This window comes from Gobio gobio, assembly GCF_949357685.1.
Source record: "Gobio gobio genome assembly, chromosome: 15".
Classification (NCBI taxonomy): Eukaryota; Metazoa; Chordata; class Actinopteri; order Cypriniformes; family Gobionidae; genus Gobio; species Gobio gobio.
This window is the reverse complement of record NC_137108.1, coordinates 25,735,183-25,758,926: the sequence shown is the minus strand read 5'-3', so window position 1 is coordinate 25,758,926 and position 23,744 is coordinate 25,735,183. Positions and strand designations below refer to the sequence as shown.

General features: G+C 37.4%; 1 protein-coding gene across 2 annotated transcripts in view; it reads right to left on the bottom strand.

The window, feature by feature from the left end:
* Positions 1 to 1,435: 1,435 nt before the first annotated feature.
* The window catches only part of LOC307138538 (uncharacterized protein), a 57,510-nt gene continuing 35,201 nt past the window's right edge, over positions 1,436 to 23,744 (bottom strand). The window contains exons 2-7 of one of the 2 annotated variants that reach the window (XM_079836878.1): positions 17,832 to 17,950; positions 17,609 to 17,740; positions 11,649 to 11,673; positions 11,506 to 11,544; positions 11,314 to 11,405; positions 1,436 to 2,786 (exon numbers count right to left, since the gene is read on the bottom strand). In XM_079836878.1, the coding sequence (XP_079693004.1) occupies positions 2,676 to 2,786; positions 11,314 to 11,405; positions 11,506 to 11,544; positions 11,649 to 11,673; positions 17,609 to 17,740; positions 17,832 to 17,930 (498 nt within the window). In that variant the 5' untranslated portion in view covers positions 17,931 to 17,950 and the 3' untranslated portion in view covers positions 1,436 to 2,675. Of the gene's footprint in view, positions 2,787 to 11,313; positions 11,406 to 11,505; positions 11,545 to 11,648; positions 11,674 to 17,608; positions 17,741 to 17,831; positions 17,951 to 18,201; positions 18,355 to 22,275; positions 22,513 to 23,744 lie in introns of those variants that run through there. The other variant, XM_079836879.1, reaches the window with a different exon arrangement.

The following is a 23,744-nucleotide window of genomic DNA, read 5'->3' as shown; positions in this document are numbered from 1 at the left end:
CACAAGAGGTGTGATAAACGAGCATAATTCAAATGACTCTGTACGAAATTGGATAGTCCTTCAACCAATCAGACAACAAGAGGCGTGAACAACGGGCATCGACCCATCGCTTCTCTATCCGTCATCGCATTAAACCCGCAAATAGCGCCAGGTGGATTAAGATGGTCTGTGATTGGTTCCCGCAAAAGTGTAACAGAAGCATTAGAAATGAATGTACAGGTTTCCAGACTGAGCTGCAGGGCGAAATCAAATCGCCGGCAGATCAGGCTGGGTTTACCAGTCTACTGAAATACTGCTCAAAGAACATAATAAAATAATTGTAAAAAATCATGTCATGACCTCTTTAAGGCAGCAGCCCTTATAGTCTCCTTTGGGAGGATAATGTGTATCATCAATCCTCAAATACTGTTAAATCGAGAAGACTAGTTCTCTCTTGAGGGATTATGGCCAATGGATTTGGATAAGTGGCTTGACTTATCTACTACAGTAGAGCTCTCTCTCTCTCTCTCTCTCTCTCTCTCTCTCTCTCTCTCTCTCTCACACACATACACACACACTGTATATTTTTATACTGTACAAACTGTATATTCATTTAATCCCTCCCTCAAAGGAAACTTTTTACATTTTCATAAGTGGTTTTCCTAATGGGAAAATATACGTTCCCTTTCGAGAGGTCTCTCATATTGCATTATGGGAACCTAATGTAAAGCGCTGTGCGTGCTGACTGAACCAGACTGGACCGAGGAACCAGAGACACATGATAATTGGTAGTAATAAAATCCCTGGCGAGGCCGACAAAGTGGGCCTTTTAAGGGAAGAAGACGCCGGATGAAATTGGGCCATATGAACAACTGACCAGACATAGTCGGGCCTTATGGTATAATGTAGCACATGCTTGTGAACAATCCGTTCGTGAATGAAGGGCAAAACTGGCAGGAAAAGGTAAAGTAGAAACTTCCAAATTGTAGAATCTAATAAAAGTGGACGGAGAGGCCCATCTTGCCGCCGCACAGATATCTTCCATAGAAATGCCACATGACCATGCCCACGACGATAGGGTAAACGAGATCTTTAGACTTATAATATCCCCACAAGGACAAGGATTTCAGATATTGCCATCTTTTTGGGGACATTTTGTCCTCATAACATAGGATATACCTGAACCACAGACATACGTTTGTATCCCTATTTCTGTGAGGACATTAACTGATATAATGCAATCCCTATAACCCCTACAACTAAGTGCCTAACCTTACCTTAACTTTAAAACATTAACCCCACTGGCCAAAAGATCCTCACTTTGTCACTTTATCCTCACTCTGATGGTCTGTCTGTCTGTCTGTCTATCTATGAAAAGTGTCAGTAGATTATTAATTAATATTAATAGGCAAGCCATGCACTATAGAAATCATTCCTTTCTTTTTCTCTTTTTATTCCTCAAAGAATCCTAAAAAAAGTATCACAGGTTATAAAAAAATATTAAGCAGCACAACACAATGTTTCCAACATTGATAATAAAACGGCATATTAAAATGATTTCTGAAGGATCATGTGACACTGAAGACTGGAGTAATGGCTGATGAAAATTTAGCTCTGCATCACAGAAATACATTTTAAAGTACATTAAAATAGAAATTTACTTTAAAATGTAATAATATTTCACAATAATACTGTTTTTTTCTGCATTTTGATCAAATAAATGCAGGATTGATGAGACTTCTTTCAAAAACATTAAACATAGTAATGTTTCCAAACAGTTGACCTGGGTATATTTCCAGCTAGTCTGCAGAGTAGCCATTGATTTATATTGATGTGTCTGCTATCCATCTGTGTGAATATCATCTGGCACTGCTGTAGATTTTGAGTTTCGTATCAAATGTCTGTTAGGTTAAAGCATTATGCTTAGCTACTGAATTGCACTGCATCATACTCTTTGTAATGACAGTTAAAAAATAAAAAACTTAAAAATAAAAACTGCTGTCTATATATAATCTTGATGGGGGATTTCTGTTTATAAAATGCTACAGACATTTTGATATCTGATTGATTTCTCTATACAGCTGAGACAATTATACAAAGTAGTTCAGCAGCTGAGAAGACGACAGCAGAACTGTAATGGTGTATTGGCTGATGGTCTATATTAGATGTGAATGATAATCAGTTCAGTCATATATTTGACCTTTTACTGCAACAACAAAACCCCAAGTTTCTCCTGAAATGAACTGTAAAATATGCCATCTCTTTTGTGGGAAGTTTTTAAAGTTCTTGACTAATTCCTTCCACGCCGATCAAATAATATCAAGCAGCTCAAAACAGAGTCAATTCTTTGTTGTCCTAACATAAATTAACGTGCAAAGATAGTGTTTTCAATTTGCATATAATATGTGTGACTATAAGATGTCCCCTATCCTGTCATTGAAGGCAAAAAAAAAAGTTTTGTTTCACCATTTAGTTTGCATTTGAATTGTGCTGCATAATTTAAAAAAGACAAGATATATCATTCACCTGTTAAGAACACACAGACGTGGCATTAGTTGTGCCACTGAGAAGTTGAATACACTATTTGTCAAGTGAAATGTTCAATAAAATGCACATGGTCTTACCATGCTAGTGTCCATGTTCAGATAAGAGCAATCCACAGTCCTTTTTATCCGAAAAGTATAGTAATCCACAGTTCAGAAACATTTTTGTTTTTCTTCCCTTTGCATATTTGCAGCTCTGTGCTTGCATAATCTGACTGGAATGCATTCCACCATTAAGACAACTGAGAGAGCTCCAGCCCTGCCCTGTAAAAAAAAAAGGAAACATAAATAATTGAATAACCTACCATTATGAATATAGCTTATATACTATAATGGAAAACTGTAGCCATTCACAAACATATTTTCTGGTTCATTCAGAGACTTGGAATAGAATAACTATAGCACCATAAATACTGACAAAAGTTTACTTTTTAACAAGACAAGTATAACTCACTACTGATCACTGCCAGAAAGAATCAAAAAGGGGTTTTCACAGCTATGGTATTATCATTTCTGGTTCCCCGAAGAACCTGTGAAGGGTTCTTAAAGAACAGATTTACTTGCAGTGCCTTTTAATAGCCCGAATAACCTTTTTACACTACAAAGAACATTTTGTGCAATGGAAAAGGTCTATGAATGATGGTTCTTCATGGAATCATGCATGCCACAAAATAACCTTTATTTTTAATTGTATTTTTGTAATGTATTGGCCTGTGGTGGCTCATCCTCAGCAGATTTATTACATATATCATACATTTTTCCATGCCATGTGATAAAAGGCAATAGATATTTTACACGTTATTCAGGTAAACAGATGTAGTTAAACAGCTTATGTGAACATGTGTCATATATTAAAAAATGTATATTAAAGGTCCCATGGCATGGCATTTTTCTATTATTTTATAATGTTTCCTGAGGTGTACTTATATTGTTAGTATGCTTTTTACATCATAAAATGTCAAAATTTAGAAATAAAAGGCATTTTTTCTATACTGCTGTTTGCCCTGTGGCTGAATGCCCTGTTTCAAGAGGCGTGTCTGCTGTGAGACTTCAGTAAAAACGCCCACTGTTGTGATTGGCTGACATCTTTGCATTTGAAATGAGCGGAGGGGGCGTGGTTTAACGAGGTCTACGATGCACGAGCCTGCTGCCAGAGAGACGGATGGACCTGAGTTCACTTCACATCAGTTCTCAGCCTGTCTCAGTTCAGTGAACTGTTGTAGTTAATAAAATATACTTCAGGTTGTTAGTTTATTTCTAGTCGGAGGGGCTGTCACTCATGTCAGAAAGTTAGTAACTTTAGTAAATTATGGATCAGCGCTGACTCGAGACGCGAACCGTTTAGAACGATTCAGTCCGATTTGGTGAACTGATTCGGTTCACTAAAAAGAACCGATTCAAAAGAATGATTCGTTCGCGAACCGGACATCACGGAGACGGAGCGATTGCTAACAAAGTTATTTATAGTAACTACTGAGTTGTGATAGCGCTGTCAGTGCGAGTTTATTGTGTTTGTATCTGAGAGTTCTGAATAAACACGAGTCCCAGTCACGCCGAGTCCGTCTTCATCATTATTCTACCAACTTTGTAACACATGCAATGTACCATTACAGCGAGATGAACGAGTTAGTAAGTGTTGATTTTAGCATTATTTTTAGATATGTTCCAATCATATGAAAAGCATCAGTGACTCAAGCATTGAGTACACAGCGCAAACAAAGACACAACAGCAGTAATCGAATGTAATCCAGTTTATTGTGGGGATAGCTGGCTAGCCTAGCCGGATACGCTCACGCTTAGCCCCCTTCTGCTTAATCTCGCGCCGCGTTTGGTGCCTCCGCTGTGGGCCAGATGCAGTACTGGGGGTCGGGGATGTTGAAGGCCGACCGGTCAGTGCAGCCCGAGCCTCGGCGTGCGTGAGGTTTATACATTGTAGAACAGATAGACTCGACGAGGACGTACAAAAACACTGACTCAAAAGATAGAAAACACAAAAACCCTGTTCTGTCGGGAGAGAGAGAAGCCGCAGTGTGTGCACGAATAATAAATAATTAGCTACACATAAGAAATCACTGATCACAGATCAGAAGGAACTGAAAAAAGACTTCTGTTTTCATTTGTACATCCAAATACTGAGAAACTGCCAGCATTCACTCGTTCACAAGCCATGATCTCTCGAGGACAAATATAGCGTTTGCATGGGCATGCCAGATTATCTGGGTGGAGGAAAGGGAGGTAACCGTTCCTGTGTGGACGTCAAAACAGGAGACTTCAGGATTGGCTAGTCTGGCCTGTCATTTTCTCAAAGGCAGAGAAAGACAGCCAGAACTCGGTTTTACACCGATCAACATTTCAATCCACTTGGGGACAATATTCAGGCTAGGGGAGCCTGATTTAATCTTGACATTGTCATCCTGGGACATGGCCATAATGAGTCTTCCTACATGGTTGTTTAAGAAATGAAAAGCTACACACTCCATCAATTGGGGTTAGAAGAACTGTTGCCAAAATATAACAGTGGGGCAACAAGTCAGCTGCCTAAGCCTTTGAACGCAGCCAAGATGTGCAGTGCTAGTGGGCCTCCACACAGGATTGGGAACAACTACACTAGACAACAACAGCATTTCTCAAACCAAAGTGTGAGCTGAGACATACTTTTTTTTGCAAAGCAACCCCACTCTGCAGCTCAGAGGGATGGATAAAACTCCATTACCATGGAATGAGCTTGAAACATAAAAAAAAAAAAAAACGACCAAACGCTGATATGACCCATGAGCATTGTTTGCTGTGTCTGATTGCTGTAATTCTCGGTACAGCGTCATTGGTTATGTAGTTTATCACCAGGTATTCCACTGTTAAATTATTTAAAAAATTAGCTGAAATGACGCAGACTGGCGGCTTCAACAGCAAATACCACTGATTAACAACCTAGCTCACAGTAGGTCTGTCTTTAAAAGTTTAAGTTATCGTTCAAAATCCATTTTCAATCCTATGGAGAAAATAAATGGAATTTTTTATTTCCCCAACCGGACTGTTGCGCCCTATTCAAAAACACAATTTAATTTGAATGTAATATGTTTATTACCTCTTAATTTCCTTCAAATTAACCAAGTCCAGAAAAAAAAGAAAATGTAGTGCAAATGAATGAATGAGGTTTTATTCGGTTACTAAACATCGAACAAAATGTATGTACAGCAAATTCATTACAAACAAGGAGGGTAACCGAAAAGGTGTAGGCTGAAGCCATGGCTTATTACACCTTCCCTATTTACAAAACATCTACCCATCAAAATTTAAACATAAACAATATACATGTATAAACATATGAATACATACACACATAGTCATATACACGTACTGTATATACAGTGGCATGTATACTCATATACATACATATATACATATATACATACACTCACTTAAAGGAACACCTGTTCAATTTCTCATTAATACAATTATCTAATCAACCAATCACATGGCAGTTGCTTCAATGCATTTAGGGCTGTGGTCCTGGTCAAGACAATCTCCTGAACTCCAGAATGGGAGAACTGAATTGTCAGAATGGGAAAGAAAGGTGATTTAAGCAATTTTAAGCGTGGCATGGTTGTTGGTGCCAGACGGGCCGGTCTGAGTATTTCACAATCTGCTCAGTTACTGGGATTTTCACGCACAACCATTTATAGGGTTTACAAAGAATGGTGTGAAAAGGGAATAACATCCAGTATGCGGCAGTCCTGTTGGCGAAAATGCCTTGTTGATGCTAGAGGTCAGAGGAGAATGGGCCGACTGATTCAAGCTGATAGAAGAGCAACTTTGACTGAAATAACCACTCGTTACAACCGAGGTATGCAGCAAAGCATTTGTGAAGCCACAACACGCACAACCTTGAGGCGGATGGGCTACAACAGCAAAAGACCCCACCGGGTACCACTCATCTCCACTACAAATAGGAAAAAGAGGCTACAATTTGCACAAGCTCACCAAAATTGGACAGTTGAAGACTAGAAAAATGTTACCTGGTCTGATAAGTCTCGATTTCTGTTGAGACTTTCAGATGGTATTTTGGTGTAAGCAGAATGAGAACATGGATCCATCATGCCTTGTTACCACTGTGCAGGCTGGTGGTGGTGGTGTAATGGCGTGGGGGATGTTTTCTTGGCACACTTTAGGCCCCTTAGTGCCAATTGGGCATCGTTTAAATGCCATGGCCTACCTGAGCATTGTTTCTGACCATGTCCATCCCTTTATGACCACCATGTACCCATCCTCTGATGGCTACTTCCAGCAGGATAATGCACCATGTCACAAAGCTCGAATCATTTCAAATTGGTTTCTTGAACATGACAATGAGTTCACTGTACTAAAATGGCCCCCACAGTCACCAGATCTCAACCCAATAGAGCATCTTTGGGATGTGGTGGAACGGGAGCTTCGTGCCCTGGATGTGCATCCCACAAATCTCCATCAACTGCAAGATGCTATATCCTTTAGATGAGTGTACATACACACACTTAATTACAAATGTTTGTTTGTTGCTTGTGTTGTTTCAATTAATTAGATTAGATTAGATTCAACTTTATTGTCATTACACAAGTACAAGTACAAGGCAACGAAATGCAGTTTAGGTCTAACCAGAAGTGCAATAGCAGCAAGTGCAGGATATACAACGTTTGCATAAGTGCAGGACATGGATACTGAATATATATAAATATATCTATAAATAGAGAGATGGTTATTACTATAAACAGAATTTACAGGTGAATATGTACAGTGAATAAATATACAGATGGTTATTACTATAAACAGAATTTACAGGTGGATATGTACTATGAATATAATATACAGATGGCTATTACTATAAACAGAATTGTGCACAACAATGTGCATATATATTATATTTATATATTTATAATACTATAAACAGAATTAATGCACAACAATTATACATAAACTTATCTTAGACAATTTTTCTTAGGCATCCATATAGTTGTCAAAAATAAGGATTTTTAACTGTTTTTTTTTTTTAATAATACATGGAGTTGGTCCTCTTAAGATCATCGGTGAGACCATTCCACAAGTCAACCCCTTTTACTGAAATGGCCGCACTTCACAGGAAAGGAAACATTTAATTAAATTGTTTAATTGTAAATGGAGAGTAACGTGACAACATTATTTTTTTTTAAATCAGATTTTATTGACAGAAAAAAAAACTGATAGGATAAACAATAGAAGCTTTGCAAATATCAATATAATATAATTAAAAAAATTCATAAGTAGGCAATAATGCTTACAGCTTTTCAAAATCTGAATTTTTTTTTACAATCAGACACCATTATTTATCATATTACTACACATAATATGACATTTAAAATGTAAAGGTGCCACAGTTTTATAAAGTTAGATTTAAGACTTTTTAAAAACGTAAAGAATTAATTAAAAGGAACACAACATGTCAATATGTTCTCTAAATGTTAATGTCTCAACATAAACAACTGTATAGTAACACTTCAAAGTTTCAAAATACAAGCTCACACTGATCTACATACTAATTCATTAAAAAAAAATAGACAACGAAAATACAGAGGTACTGGGAAATAGAAAATACTACCATATCATTTTTTTTGCTGAGCATGCGACATTTAATAAAAGGACTTTATGAATTTAAGACTTTCTGCTCTGATTTAAGACCTTAATTTGTGAATGGGTGGATTAAGACTTTAAGACCTTTTTAAAACGTGCAAAAACCCTGATAAAAAAATACTATCCTCAAAGTAGAGTACTTTAGACAGCATGAGTAGAGTAGTTTGCTAAGGTTATGCCATCATGACATCACATTCACTGTTAACTATTAATTAAGCATTTAATGTCAAGTGGTTTAAACTACTATAGAGTTATGTTTGATATGTGTACTCACTGGCACAGCATTTCATTGCATTTTGCTTCCACAGCACAGCATCTATCTATCTATATATCTATCTATAATATTATTATTATTATTAATGTTGTTATTATAGCTATCTGTTTAATATACATATAGCTGTATATAGTCAAATATACAGTACTGTGCAAAATCTTCACCATCACCAGTCTGGGATTACATGAAGAGACAGGCTAAATCTATATAACATCTCCTAAATGCCTGGAGAAATCTACCTGCAAGCTGAAGTACTCTGAAACATTTTAGGCACTTGTGAAAAAATGCTGTACAATAATGATGTTTTGAAAAAAAAAAAAAGCCATATATCATCTCCTAGCTAATTAAAATCAATATTTGGTATGATTTGGTATTATTATTACAATGATTATTATTATAATAATTATTATTAATCTTTTTTGCACAGTACTGTACACACTAAACATACATGCCCCCGTTGGTGTCCATATAATGAGTAGAAATAATTTTTTTTTTTAGCTTAATTTGCATAATACACCGATAATTTGTTTGTTTAACCAGGTAAGTCCGTTGAGAACAAGTTCTCATTTACAATGACGGACCTGGACCTGGCCAAGAGGCAGCATAAAAAGCGGGTGCAATACAGTCAAATTCTTAAAAGAGGAGAGTGAGATAAATGGGCCTTAAAGTCAGGTGATTCCAGACGTATGCAGCAGAAAACTTAAAAGAACAGCGACGAAAAGACGTAGGCATAACATTATGACCACTGACAGGTGAAGTGAATAACATTGATTATCTCTTCGTCACGGCACCTGTTAGGGGGTGGGATATATCTGCCAAAACTGCAGCTCTGTGGGGTGTCCCGATCTCCAATGGTCAGTATCTATCAAAAGTGGTCCAAGGAAGGAACTGTGGTAAACCGGCGACAGGGTCATGGGCAGCCTACTGAACAGGCGAGCTGCTGCAGCTCAAACTGCTCAATAAGTTAAAGGATTAGTTCACTTTTAAATAAACTTTTGCTGATAATTTACTCACCCCCATGTCATCCAAGATGTCCATGTCTTTCTTTCTGCAGTCGAAAAGAAATTAAGACTTTTGATGAAAACATTCCATGATTTTTCTCCATATAATGGACTTCAATGGGCTCCAAATGGTTCAAGGTCCAAATGACAGTTTCAGTACAGCTTCAAAGGGTTTTAAATGATACCAGACGATGAATAAGAGTCTTATCTAGCGAAACAATCAGTTTCTGCAAGAAACTGAGCAGTATTTATGCTATTATTTTACCTCTTATCAGACGAACGTGATCATCTCTGAGCTCCGCCATAACTTCCGCTAAGTGAGGTCAAAATACGAGCGTGGTCATAGATAGATTGATCGTAGATGCCTCATTCTATTGATCCGTGCAGGCGCTAATGAGGCATTTACGATACATCTATGACCACGCTCGTATTTTGACCTCACTTAGAGAAAGTTACGGCGGAGCTCAGAGATGATCACGTTCGTCTGATAAGAGGTAAAAATAATAGCATAAATACGGCTCGGTGTCTCGCAGAAACGGATCGTTTCGCTAGATAAGACCCTTATTTATCATCTGTTATCGTTTGATATCGTTTAAAGCAGCACTGAAACTGTCATTTGGACCTTGAACCATTTGGAGCCCATTGAAGTCCATTATATGGAGAAAAATCCTGGAATGTTTTCATCAAAAACCTTGTTTTTTAAAGTTTATTTAAAAGTGAACTAATCTTTTAATGCTGGTGCTGATAGAAAGGTGTCAGAATACACAGTGCATCGCAGTTTGTTGCGCATGTGGCTGCATAGTCACAGACCAGTCAGGGTGCCATGCCGAAAGCGGCATCAGTGGGCACATGAGCATCAGAACTGGACCACTGAGCAATGGAAGAAGGTGGCCTGGTCTGATGAACAACGTTTCTTTTACATCACGTGGATGGCTGGGTGCGTGTGCGTCGTTTACCTGGGGTTAGGTACCAGGATACCAAGAAGGCAAGCCGGTGGAGGCAGTGTGATGCTTTGTGCAATGTCTGCTGGGAAACCTTTGGTTATGCCATCCATGCTTCTGTGGAATGTGCTGAACAAACAAGTCTGATTCCTGGAGACCCTACCTTGCAGTCACAACTTACAGGACTTAAAGGATCTGCTGCTAACATCTTGGGCCAAATACCACAGCACACCTTCAAGGGGTCTAGTGGAGTCCATGCCTCGATGGGTCAGGGCTGTTTTGGCAGCAAAAGGGGGACCAACACAATATTAGTAAGGTGGTGATAATGTTATGCCTGATCGGTGTATGCTACATAGTAACTGATCTATGGGATTTTGCATCATCACTATAATGAGTCAGAATGGGAAATGTATTTACCTATACCTTTCAAGAAAACCTGTGCTCATTGGGGGAGGGGTACATGCAGTTAGTATTTTTAGTATTTAGGCCTATGCCTTATACATATAATAGAGTTATATTAGCTATTCATTTATCAATAACATAATAATTGATAATGTAACTTCATTTTTGTCTAAGTGTCCTCTTTAAAGAAGGTCTGCCTTTGTTCGTTGTAGCACCGATACAGTCACAATTACTTTTGAATTTAAAAAAAGACAAACACAAAGCACTAAAACCTATAAAGTTGTTGAATGCTACCAAAACAGTAAAATGCTGCATAAGTAACAATGGTAACAGCTTAAAATCCACCCATATGGTTGGCAGTCCAGTTTTTAACGGCTACACCACCTCACTGCCTTTGCCCTGTGGTAAGTAAATGAATAAAATTGTCAATTTGTCACTTTCTGTGAAAGGGAAATATTTTGTACATGACCCAGAAATCATAATCTACACAACATTAATTGAATATTAAAATCAACTTTGTTGAAGGAGCACACCTTTTTTTGACAGTAAAACCAAACAGCGATCAATGCACCAACAATCCCGATCCCAATCACAATTAAGGCACTACCCCAGCCAGGTAGACCAGCTTAAATATACATGGAAAAAGAAAACAGAAAATCTAATTAAGATATTATAGTCAATAACAAATAGCATCAAAACTGACTTTCAAAGGCAAAAGACTTTACCTGTATGGTTGTCCTCTTTTTGTTCCCCAGGTTCTGTAACTTTAGACAAAGACACAAACATTATACACTGAAAAACGACATATTTAAAAAAGGCCTAAAACAGTTTCCAGAACATGTATGGTGTGATGCTTTATGAATTTTACCTGTATAATTGATTATACAGTGAAACTGTAACAGAAGAAAAAGATATAGGCTACTGTTAGCATGTCGTCACATGTCCATGAGATAATGCATTTAACACAGGGGTGGGCAACTCTGGCCCTCGAGAATAACTTTCCCGCAGAATTTAGCTCTCCAATTCTATCTGGAGCGAGAGAGACAGTGTGCAAGCTGAAGGGTTTTATTCTGATTATTTCTGCATGTATGAGGTATTACAGGTATGTGTGGTCTACAATAAACAGAGAAAGCTAAATACAATACAATTTTGCTAATATAAACAGTATTACAGTTTATGGCTGGGCCGATAACAATAACGAATCGCGATAAAATTCATGTCGATAACGATGATAAGCTCTGGACATTTTTAGTGATCGACCAGTATTGATTTTTTAGTACCGATAATTTGTTTTTATGTGCCCGATAACCAATATACAGAACCGATATTTATTTACTATTTTTCTTCTGTTTTTGACATGATCACAACAACACTGAACTGAACAAACCATTTTATTTATAACAATCACTCACTCCATGCATAGAAAACAAAAAAAATCTTATTTATACACCAATAAATAGAGGGGTCTGAAAGTGCACAAAAAAAAAGTGCACTGGTATTTTTTGTTGTTTTAGATTTTGACCCCATGCTCACATTCATTTGGCATTCTTTGCAAACTGCCAGCCCTGGCAATGACTGAGTGAAGTAAGTCCATACTTCACTTTGGGTTTTCCTCCTTTCAGTCATCTTAAAGTGTTGAAAATTAGTAGTCTTTCATGTTAATTTGAATCTTCATGTTGAATCTTCCTGCAAAATAAATGCAGAATGTGTAATGTTTTCAAATGGAGAAAATTAATTAAAGACAAGGGTCATATCTGTTACGGGTGTGCTCAGGCAGGAAGGCAAAGACAGGTAAGTAGAATACTCAAACAATGTTTAATACTCAGAAGACTCAAATATAACAAAGTAGCACACCTTACATAAACGTACACAAACGAGATCGGACAGAGACTGAAGGAATGGGAGGAACTTATATAGTGAACACCAAGAGGATAATGAGAACACACAGCTGACACAGATTAACTAATAATGATGTGAACCAGGAAGACAGACAAGAGGCGGGAAACTTAACAAAGGAACATGTGATAACAGAAACCAGGAAGTACAAAAAACAACAGAGACAGACTGGATATGTGACAATATCAACTTTGCAGAAATGTAATACTTAATTTTAAACTACAGTTTAAGTAGATTTATAAACTGTTTAATAGGTTAAAGAGTGAAAAATTATTCGCCGGATAATGTTAAATAACAATAATATTCTCTGGAATATTGGAATATAACAAACAAAACATCGTAATTTATTGCATTTCTCAAATGGTATGTTAAAGGGTTAGTTCACCCAAAAATGAAAATTCTGTCATTAATTACTCACCCTTATGTCGTTCGAGACCCGTAAGACCTTTCAAGACCGTTCAGACCCGTTCATATTCGGAACACAAATGAAGATATTTTTGTTGAAAGCTGATGGCTGAGAAAGGCTTCAGATAGGCCTCCATTGGCATTCAGTACACTTATACTCCCAAGACCGATAAAAGGCACTTAAAATGTTGTTACAAAGTCCATCTCACCACAGTGACTCTACAATAATCTTACGATGCGACGACAATAGTTTTTGTGCGCAAAAAAAAAATCTAAATAACACCTTTATCCAGCTTGTTATTGCCTTCCGCGTGTGCCTCCAAGACGCATGCGCGAGAATATGACGTAGCGCCGGGGTTCAGGAATCCATGAAATGCACACTCTAACCCCATTTTGAGCACTACGCCGAGACCTAAAGCACGATCAATGTAGAATTCAACAGCTGAGATACGCGCGTCTTCCTCTGATTGTAAACAAATCACTTCTGGGTCATCTGTCCGAACGCCGGATCTGCGTCATATTCTCGCGTATGCGTCGTGGAGGCACACACGGAAGGCAGTAACAAGTTGGAAAAAGGTGTTATTTTGATTTTTTTTGCGCACAAAAACTATTGTCGTCGCATCGTAAGATTATTGTAGAGTCACTGTGGTGAGATGGACTTTGTAACGATGTTTTGAGTGCCTTTTATCAGTCTTGAGGGTTATAAGTGTACTGAATACCAATGGAGGCCTTTCTGAAGCCTTTCTCAGCCATCAGCTTTCAACAAAAATATCTTCATTTGTGTTCCGAATATGAACGGAGGTCTTACGGGTCTCGAACGACATGAGGGTGAGTAATTAATGACAGAATTTTCATTTTTGGGTGAACTAACCCTTTAAGTTATATCAGAATTATTCATGTTTTTGTCGTTCTAGATTATGAAATATCTGCTGACAAACTGATCTTTATCTATGCATTTACACAAAACTACTCAAACTGTGATCGTTCGCGGAGATAATAAATAATTAATATCCATAGAGTTGTTTACTTCGATGTTTATTAGCGAATTAATGGTTAAGTAAATGTTTATATAATTAATTACGGGGTTTTAAACAAGTGAATCTTGTTAAAGTTATATGCGGTGGCCGTGGAGCATTTCCTGAGCATCAACCCGCTGCGTGAACAGCAAAATGCAGACGACTTCACAAGACTAATGATGAGCATAGACAACAGAGAGAGAATTAAATTCAGCGCTTTTATTTCCAACATGTGCTCATTCATGGCTGTATTATTTAACCCTCTGGGGTACTTCGTGTCAAAAATGACCCGAAGCGTTTTATAAATTAAAAAAAAAAATCATAGCTTCATCGGAATGGTCCGAAACTTGGTGACTTTATTGGTACTTGGTATATGAACACCCAAAAAAACTGGGGACAGGATTTTAAAAGTCTAAGTGGTTGTAAAAAAAATAGTCACACTCAGGACCTTCGGGTCAAAAATGACCCCCCATAGAAAATTAATGGGAAATTGCCAAAAATATGAAAATACAGAGTCACACACACACACACACAAACACAATTAGCTTTTGGAATGGCACGCATTAATTTGTGTGTGCGTGTGTTTTTGTGTGTATAAGTGTGTGTGTGTGTTTTTGTCTGTTTTGCACTTGTGATGTTTTAGAGATTCACCCCTTCACTGTGGAGTCCTTTTTTCTGCATCCTGGCTGATTTGTAGATTGTATGCACAAAAAAACTCTCTATTTTCATATTTTTGCCAATTTCCCATTAATTTCCTATGAGGGTAATTTTTGACCCGAAGGTCCTGAGTGTGACTATTTTTTTTACAACCACTTAGACTTTTCAAATCCTGTCCCTAATTGTTTTGGGTGTTCATATACCAAGTACCAATAAAGTCACCAAGTTTAGGACCATTCCGATGAAGCTACGATTTTTAAAACAATTTTATAAAACGTAAGATCCACTATAGTGATAAAAATGTGCTATTGCGTGATAAAAATGCTCAATGTGTCCACCGCATCTCATTAAAAACATTGCTTTCATGAGGCCTAGGCTTGACTCTAAAATGAAATATAGCTTTAATTTAAAAAAAAATTATAATAATTATATATGTATCCAAATTTTTTATTGTATTCAATGGGAAAAAAATGGATCATAATTATTGCATAAATATTAATTATAAATCATAAAATTATCTCAAAACACCAAAAAAGAAAAAAAAAATATTATTGAACAAAAATATATTTCATTGATTTTACTCGAATCTTTTTTATCTTAATCCCGCCCTCCGGGTCATTTTTGACCCGAAGGTCCTGAGTGTGACCCATAAATGATCATGCAAAGTTGCATCTTTGGACAGGACTTGACAGATTATTTTACGTGAATTGGTGCGCTTGTCTCTAAGAGAGACGAGCTCACGGAGGCATGTAAAATAATCCGTCAAATCCTGAATAAACTAGCTAGATTTCAGACATTTATGTAACATCTAATTTGTGTATTAATGACTTATGTTAAATAAAGTTTACTAATTACAGCAAAGCAGGCAAGTATACTTTACCTGTGCACGCCGTTGTCTCGTCTCCCCACGTCTCGCCTCAGATGCGCTGTAATGGCGATCCTGCGCGCAATTCTCAAAACACCCACAAGATGGCGCCGTTTATCGGTAACTCCGATATTACAAAACCGATATCCAATTATGATAAAATGCTTAAATATCGGGGAAATTATCGGTAAATCGATATATTGGTCGATCCCTAGACATTTTTACTCGATGTAGATTACTCTAACACCCAATCGCACAGCAGAAATAAACGTGACAACAGCCAGTCAGAGCCAGTCAGCATGCAGCTTTTAACTTGCACATCAAAAGTACGTGTGTCGCTCTACTGGCAAAGAAACTCAACACGAGAAGGAAAAAATGAGTGGGAACGGAGACGAACGTTGAATCAAAAGTCAAATAACCTTGAGTCATCGTCCAAAGACGACGAATTTGTTGATAAAAGGTAGCATGAATTGTTACTCATTTGAACTGCGTCACACACGCTCGGGTCAAAGCAGTGGCGTATTTTTGGTTGGGCCTGGGCAAAAGTGGGGGGGGTGTCACTGTCACTGTCAACATAAACCAAAACTAGAACTAGGAACTTTGGGGTGGTACTCAGTGTGTTTCGACCGCAGGAACCAGGGTCTAAATGAAGTTCCGGGTAAATATTTCCATCTCCGAACGGCCCTGCTCCCGAGGTAGTACTTTTTCAAAGTTCAGGAACTTTCGGGGGTGGGACCTCTGACGCTGAATATGCTGATTGGCTGAACTCACACAGCATTTTATTTCAACCGGCATTTTTAAAAGTCTTGCGAGGTTCGTTCTACGTTCAGTAAATAACAGTCTTGCTCTTTTTGTCCGATGGCGCGTGTTTGTCTCAGCAATCGCACGGTCAATGTCCGTGATAGCGGATACGTTGCAGAATATGCTTTAGTATCAGTGCTCGTCTCTTTTCCGCCATTTTGTTAATGACCTCTTTAGTAAACCAAAACATGCAAAAGCAGCGCTGCTTGCATCTCCTCCATACTTGTTATTGTTGCAGAAAAAGCAAAAATGATTACTGTCCATGACTGGGAGGAACAGTCGTGCTGTGCGCAGTCCTACATCACCGGACTAATTTGCCTAATCTTCACGATACTTTAGACCGCAGTGGAAACGCAGACAGTAGCAGGTCTGGGGGAAAAAAGTTCCTGTAAAAAAAGTTCCTGGCGCAAATTGTTCCAGGTAATTTCGGTGGAAACAGGGCTAAACAAAACATGAGCAGCACTGTTTGGCAGGACTGTTCCGTTTTATATATATTATAAAAAGATTTTATCGAGATCACTTTTTGGCCATTTCGCCCAGCCCTATTACAGATAGCATAAAGCAAATAGACTATAAAAAATGGGAGTAACAGTAAATCAGGTTATTAAATGTTAAATATGAGGAAGTATATACAAACCATAGGTAAGAATTACTTTGGTAAAAGCGTATTTAAGTAGTATTCAAGTATTTGAATCTAAATGTATAGCATAAATAGGCATGCAAATTTACCTTACATATCAAAGTGGACTTGGGCAGCATGCAGTTTACATGAAAATATAATTATTATTCAAATTATTATTTGAACTAGTACAGTTAACAAATGACAGTAACAGAATACACAAAATATTACATTTTGAACAGCATAGAATGTAAAACTTACTTCTTAATCAATCACATACGGGCACCACAAACATGCAGCAATAATTCTCTGACTGCCTGAGTTCAAGCATTAATAAGTTATATACACAAGGATACCTGCAGGGGCTTTGTTGGGCTTTCGAACATAAACCCTAATCAAACACACATGAACAAGCTAATCAAGGTCTTCAGGGTTACTAGAAAATTAGTTAAATTTGGAGGGCTACAGAAACTAAACTCTGCAGGAAAGTGGATCTTGAGGGCCAGAGTTGCCCAGCCCTGATTTAGAGGTTATTGAAGCATAAATGAAATAGACATGGTTGCTGTTACCTTAATGCTGTCACAGTGAAGTTCCCACTGCAGGTCCTTGCAGGTGCTGAGTGTCATATTATTCACAGTCACAGCCACTAAAAGCCCATTCCCTTTGCCAGATGATTCTGAATGAGCAATGCATGTTCCATTCTAAGCACAGAAGCACAAAAGTCATTTCAAACACATTTTACTCTTTCAATGTCATACTTTATTAAACTCCTAAACAACAAAACGTGCTCACCAGCAGGTACCACGCATGTTCGCAATCTCTGGATTCTGGGATGTTCAGGAGAACCGGGTATGTGTATCCATCAGTCGTGCGCAGGCGATCACACGACATTTCCTGCTTCGCAGGACATTCTGTCAAACGCAGGATATTATTAATAACACGATATTTTGAAAAGTAGACACAACTGAAAGTAGCCTACTGCAGAACACATGCGCGTGACTTGGTGAAACTAAATAATGGATAATTAATTTATAAAGACGTTACAAGAATTCACCCCGCTTAAAGGGGACGAGTACAAACAATAAGTTATAACAGTAGTGCTGTTTTTTGCATGATGTCTCTACAACAAGCCTCGTGAAAGGTGGGAAAAAAGCTCTCTTACCGTCCGTTTTTTTAGATACCGCAGATCTAATGACCAAGAACATGCAAACAGCAAATAGCACTTCTTTCATGATATCTGTCCTACTTCTAACCATTCGTAAATGATTCCGCTTTCTTTCCAGAAATGTGCGCTCTCCAAGTGTGGGTATGTAGCCTCCCAGATAGCAAATAGTCATTGAAACTATGTTAAATCAACATTATGTTGTCAACATTAAGTCATTGAATCAACATCGAAATCTGATGTTGATTCAACATCATTTTGCACCCTTTTTTAATATTGAAATCCTGTCCATAGATCAACGGAATTTCAATGGTATTTCAATTATCAGGAATATTGAAACAATGTTGAAATTTCAACTGAACTAAGGATCAACGTGATTTCAATGAAATTTCAATCATTATTAAGCCATATAAAATGATTGCTAGGCATACGAAAATGTAATGCCATAAATTAAATAGCCTATAATGAATATCCTGATTTATCTACAGCCAGGATGTTGAAAAGTGATGGCACATTTGAAAGCGTGTATGCCTAAGCCTAGCCTAAAACACTGACCACACCACACTATTTAAGGTAAAAACAAATTAATTTATTATTTCATTATTTGTCCTCTATAGCCTATTTACAGTTCATGGTCCTCTGACGTCTGAATGATTTGTCGTCCAGTCCCTCCTGCCGGTCTGGCGCATAGCGCAGCCACTTTTGCAAAGCCAGGGCAAAAGTAAATTGCATGACGGCAACTGTCCTCATCTGCTGTGTAAGAGCATCTAAAACAGAAAATACAAGCACAATGCAAAAAATTAGCCTTTAAGTTAAACAGAACATATTTGCACACTTGGAAACAAATACAGTAGTCTAGGCCTAGGATTTTTCAATGATCTGATAAGGCAATTTGTCCAGTGTTGTAGGCTAGCCTATCATGTTCTCCCATACATTCAAAGCACTACATTTCAAATTGCCAAAAATAGCCCAGAAAATTCTTTAAATAAAAATATAAATATCTTTTGGAAAACTACTACTTTGTTGAAGTATTAACACAGACATACCTCAAAAATGTTGATGAACTTGTAGGGCTGCTCTTTAAAGGGTTAGTTCACCAAAAAATGAAAATTGTCATTTACTCACCCTCATGTCATTCCAAAACCATAAGAGTTTTGTTAATCTTTGGAACACAAATTAAGATATTTTTAAAATTCTCAATTTTTGTCCATCCATTGTAAGTCTGAACAGATCATTTTAAATTGACATAATGACATTTAGGATATCATTCATATATAAATATTGGTATGGATTACTTCTACAATCACTTTGTATTTTTTAAGCTTGAAAATGTTGATTATCTGTTATCTTGTTCCGAACATGGACAAATCTTTGGGTTTGGAAACACATGAGGGTGAGTAAATATCAACAATTGTATTTGTGTGAACTACCCCTTTAAGAAAGGAAGACCAAGAAGGATGACCACTTCTCCATAGTTGGTTTGAGTTCTGCAATGATTTAAATAAAATGTGAACAAGAAGTCATACTGTTGTTGCATAAAAATTTGAAGTAAACAGGGATGAGACAACAAAAACATTTATTTTCTAAAAACTAAACTCCAAAACTCAAAAGAATGAAGCACTCAAAGGTCTCTGACTTGGTAACGTTACATCCAGGGCCGTGCAGAGAGTTCTGCAGGGGCAGGGGCTCAAATGTAAAAAGGGGCAATATATATATATATATATATATATATATATATATATATATCCTTATATATATCCTTATGCTCATCAAGCCTGCATTTATTTAATAAAAAATACAGAAAATAAATATTCTGAAATATTATTACATTATGTTCTTTTTAACTTTTTATTATCAAAGAATCTTGAAAAGAGTATCACAGTTTCAATCATTGACATTAAATCCTCATATTAGAATGATTTCTGAATGATCATGTGACACTGAAGAGTGGAGTAATGATGCTGAAAATACAGCTGTGATCACAGGAATAAATTATATTTTAAATGATTTTAAAATAGAAAACCATTATTTTAATAATATTTCACAATATTGCTGTTTTTTATCAAAAAAATGCAGGCTTGATGAACATAAAAGACTTCTTTCATAATGCTGCATAATATTAAAAAATGGTAATATAATTAAGTCCTTTCACGTCACCATTTCGCCAGCACTTCACATAATAGGCCTGTAGGTGCCGGTGGCACTTGGGTTTTGTTAACTTTGATAGTTTCATGAAGTAGTAAACGGTGTATCAATATACATAAATACAAGTGAATTTAACACTACTTACCATTAATGCGACTTTTGCTGCTTAATGGTTTTGTGCAGATTTGTTTGTTGTCAGTTAAAATCCATTTTGTCAGTGATGCAATTTATAAAATGAGACAAACCGCAGGAAATCGTTCCACAAACGTTAGTTCGTCTGTCCATGTAATTTTCAACCGATTTATGAATAATGCTGCCTTCACGTGCTATCGGAAATTTGATTATTCCGACTTCTGAAGTCGTGATTACGAGCGCATTGCATTCAAGATTCAAAATGTGAGGGCGTTCATGTGCAATGTTTACCTAGGAAACTCGTATTTACGATAATTCCGAGAGCACGTGAAGGCAGCATAAGAACAGCTTTGCCAGATCATGATTGGTTGGTGTATAGTATACATGACGGGCATTGGTGAATTGTGTAATACCTTAAAATATATAATATTCATATTTGTAATTAAATCAACACATTAGCTCTGATTATGGATGGGAAAAAAAATATTGGTTTACTTTTTTCCCGTAAGGCCACACACTCTCTGAAAGGACCATATTTGGCTCGAGAGCCGTTTCCGAACAGTAGAAAATCAGCTGTCAATCAAAACGCACGCAACCCATAGCAACGCGTTATGGCAACGGCTCAACAGAAATTGTCCGACTTTTGAGCCGTTCGTTACTATTGTATACATTGTCATGTTATAATAATCACATTTATTTAGTTTTATTGACCACGATATTATCATTGATTTTGTCTGAGAGGGGCACTTTTGATTCATTTTGAAAAGGGGCAGGGGCTCGAGCACCCAAAGCCCCCCCCTCTGCACGTGCCTGGTTACATCTACAAAAAAGCAAACATGGTTTCAAAACAACTGATAACGACGTGACATTTTTAAACTTTAGGCTACTTACCATAAACCTTATCTCCCTCTGATCGCGTGTGCGAGTGCGCGCCTCCTCGCACATTAGAACTCTCAGCGCAGGCAAAATGAACACACAAAGCTCATCAAGTCTGAAATATGACATACAAAACATTCATTTGAACAATTATCGCTTCAACAGCACCAACATAATGCAACCTTTATTACATATTGCCGTTTCATTTCCTTAAGTGAAAGTATTCTTTACATTCAGGTTGATCGCGAAGATAAATAATTAAAATGTGAATCTTTTGATAGCCCTCTGTTAACAGACTTCAAAAAACGTATACATAACACATAAAAAACCACTAGGCCTATATTAAAAGTGTCTCTTCAGTTAAATAAAAGAGGCCGGACTTGAGGCGAAAACTGCGAATCCATTTAAAGCTCTTTTCTGACGTTTTCCGACTTCAAATTATTCTCAAAATACTCTTATACAAAAACAATAGTTAATGACATAATTTTTTGGTCTTTACTCTTACCTTTAACCGTCTTTCACTCGTTTCCATCCGAGGACACTGAGAAAATGCCGGCTTCTCGCACTGGTGTCGTCCGTGTTCTCAACCCAACACCGATGCATTTTCTATCATATTTCCCGGTCAACTATATGTCGATGATTTTTCAACAACAGGTCGTTGCCCAGTCAACTATAAATCAATGACTTTTCAACACATTGGCAATCGCCCGGTAAACCAAATATCAATGCTTAATCAATCATAAAGATAACTATAGATCAATGTTGTTCCAATGTTGTTGCCATCAACATTAATAACGTCAGGTTTCATCGATATGGCAATGGTGATTCAACATTTATTTTGCATTGAAATTTCGATATCAACCATAATGATGATTCAGATGGAAAATCAATATTTATTCAATGTTGGCTTGCTGTCTGGGCTATGAGGCGACGTATTCGACAAAAGCAGAGCGAGAGAGCTAGGGCAGTGTTGCCAACTTAGCGACTTTTCAGACCCCTTTAGCGACTTTTTTTTTTTCTTCTCAAAAAAGCGACTAGCGACAAATCTAACGACTTTTTGGACAAACGTTAGCTAATTTACAAATGTCGCCAGTACTGTTCTGCCAGCGCGAGGTGTTGCTTTCTTCCTGCCGTCACACCTCTCTCTGCGTTTACCCTGTTCAGTGGATGTGAGTGGCTGAGAGGAGCAGCGCGTGCCGGAGGCGGGCGTGGCTGAAACTTGGTACTGATGCAACCGTGGACCTTCTACAACAGCCAACAGCCATTACTTGCCGCTTGGAACACAACACCACAAAATAGCCTTTTTTTTTAACAGCTAGTCTGTGACAGACGGGAATGAGCGAGCTACACGTGACATGAGCAAACAGTGTTGACACTTATCATCTTCCTTTGTTAAAGAACTTAGTTTGACCCGTTATGATTTCCATTCTTCTCTTGTGCTTATTACTTATATTACTCACTATCACAGAGCTGTAGTTCATCCAGTTTCTGACATCTCTCAATTCAGATTGTTTAAAAAAATGTGTAATTCACATCATAATCGTTCTATCCCACATGAAAAAATACTATAGCTTAGTATATTATAGTAAAAGTACTCTAGTAAATACTATAGTGTTTTTAACCGTACTATAGTAAATATACTACAGTAAATTAACAAAGTGTAGTAAATACTATAATATAATACAATTTACTGTAGTATCTTTAGTATGGTTCAAAAACACTACAGTATTTACTAGAGTAATTTTACTGTAATTTTACTATAATATACTATAGTATTTTTCATGTGAGATTGTATGGAGAAAAAATAATATATAGGAAATGAGAATAATTGGCTGTATTGTAATATTTTAAAATACAGTATGTGAGGACGGACTAGGACAGAAAGCACATTTAAAGCCCAATTTATACTTCTGCGTCGAGTGTACGCCATAGGCTGAGTGTTGCACGCGTAGCCTACGACGTACCCTGACGCACACCTCTCCAAAAATGTAACAATGCATCAATTCTGCGTGGACCGCAAGCGCTGTGATTGGTCTGCCAGAACCCCTCTCTCAGGTCAATACATTTAAAAAAAAATCTTTCATCCATACATCTGCTATAACACAATATTTTGTAGTCCAGAGATTCTTTATGTTAGTGAATAAATACATTTATCCGCTATGAGAGTGTGAGCTCTTGATGGTCTAGTGGTAGAATTTATGTTAAGCGTACCAGTGGTTCTGGGTTCTAATCCACCATTGCATATTTTATTTATTTTCTCATTAAAACCAGAGATGTTAATCAGTGATTGTATATCAAGAACAGGGACACATTGGGTGCATTTCGTGAATAAAGTCTCCGCCATCGATTGAAGCGATTGTGTGTGCACGAGCCACCGCTGCTGAAAACAG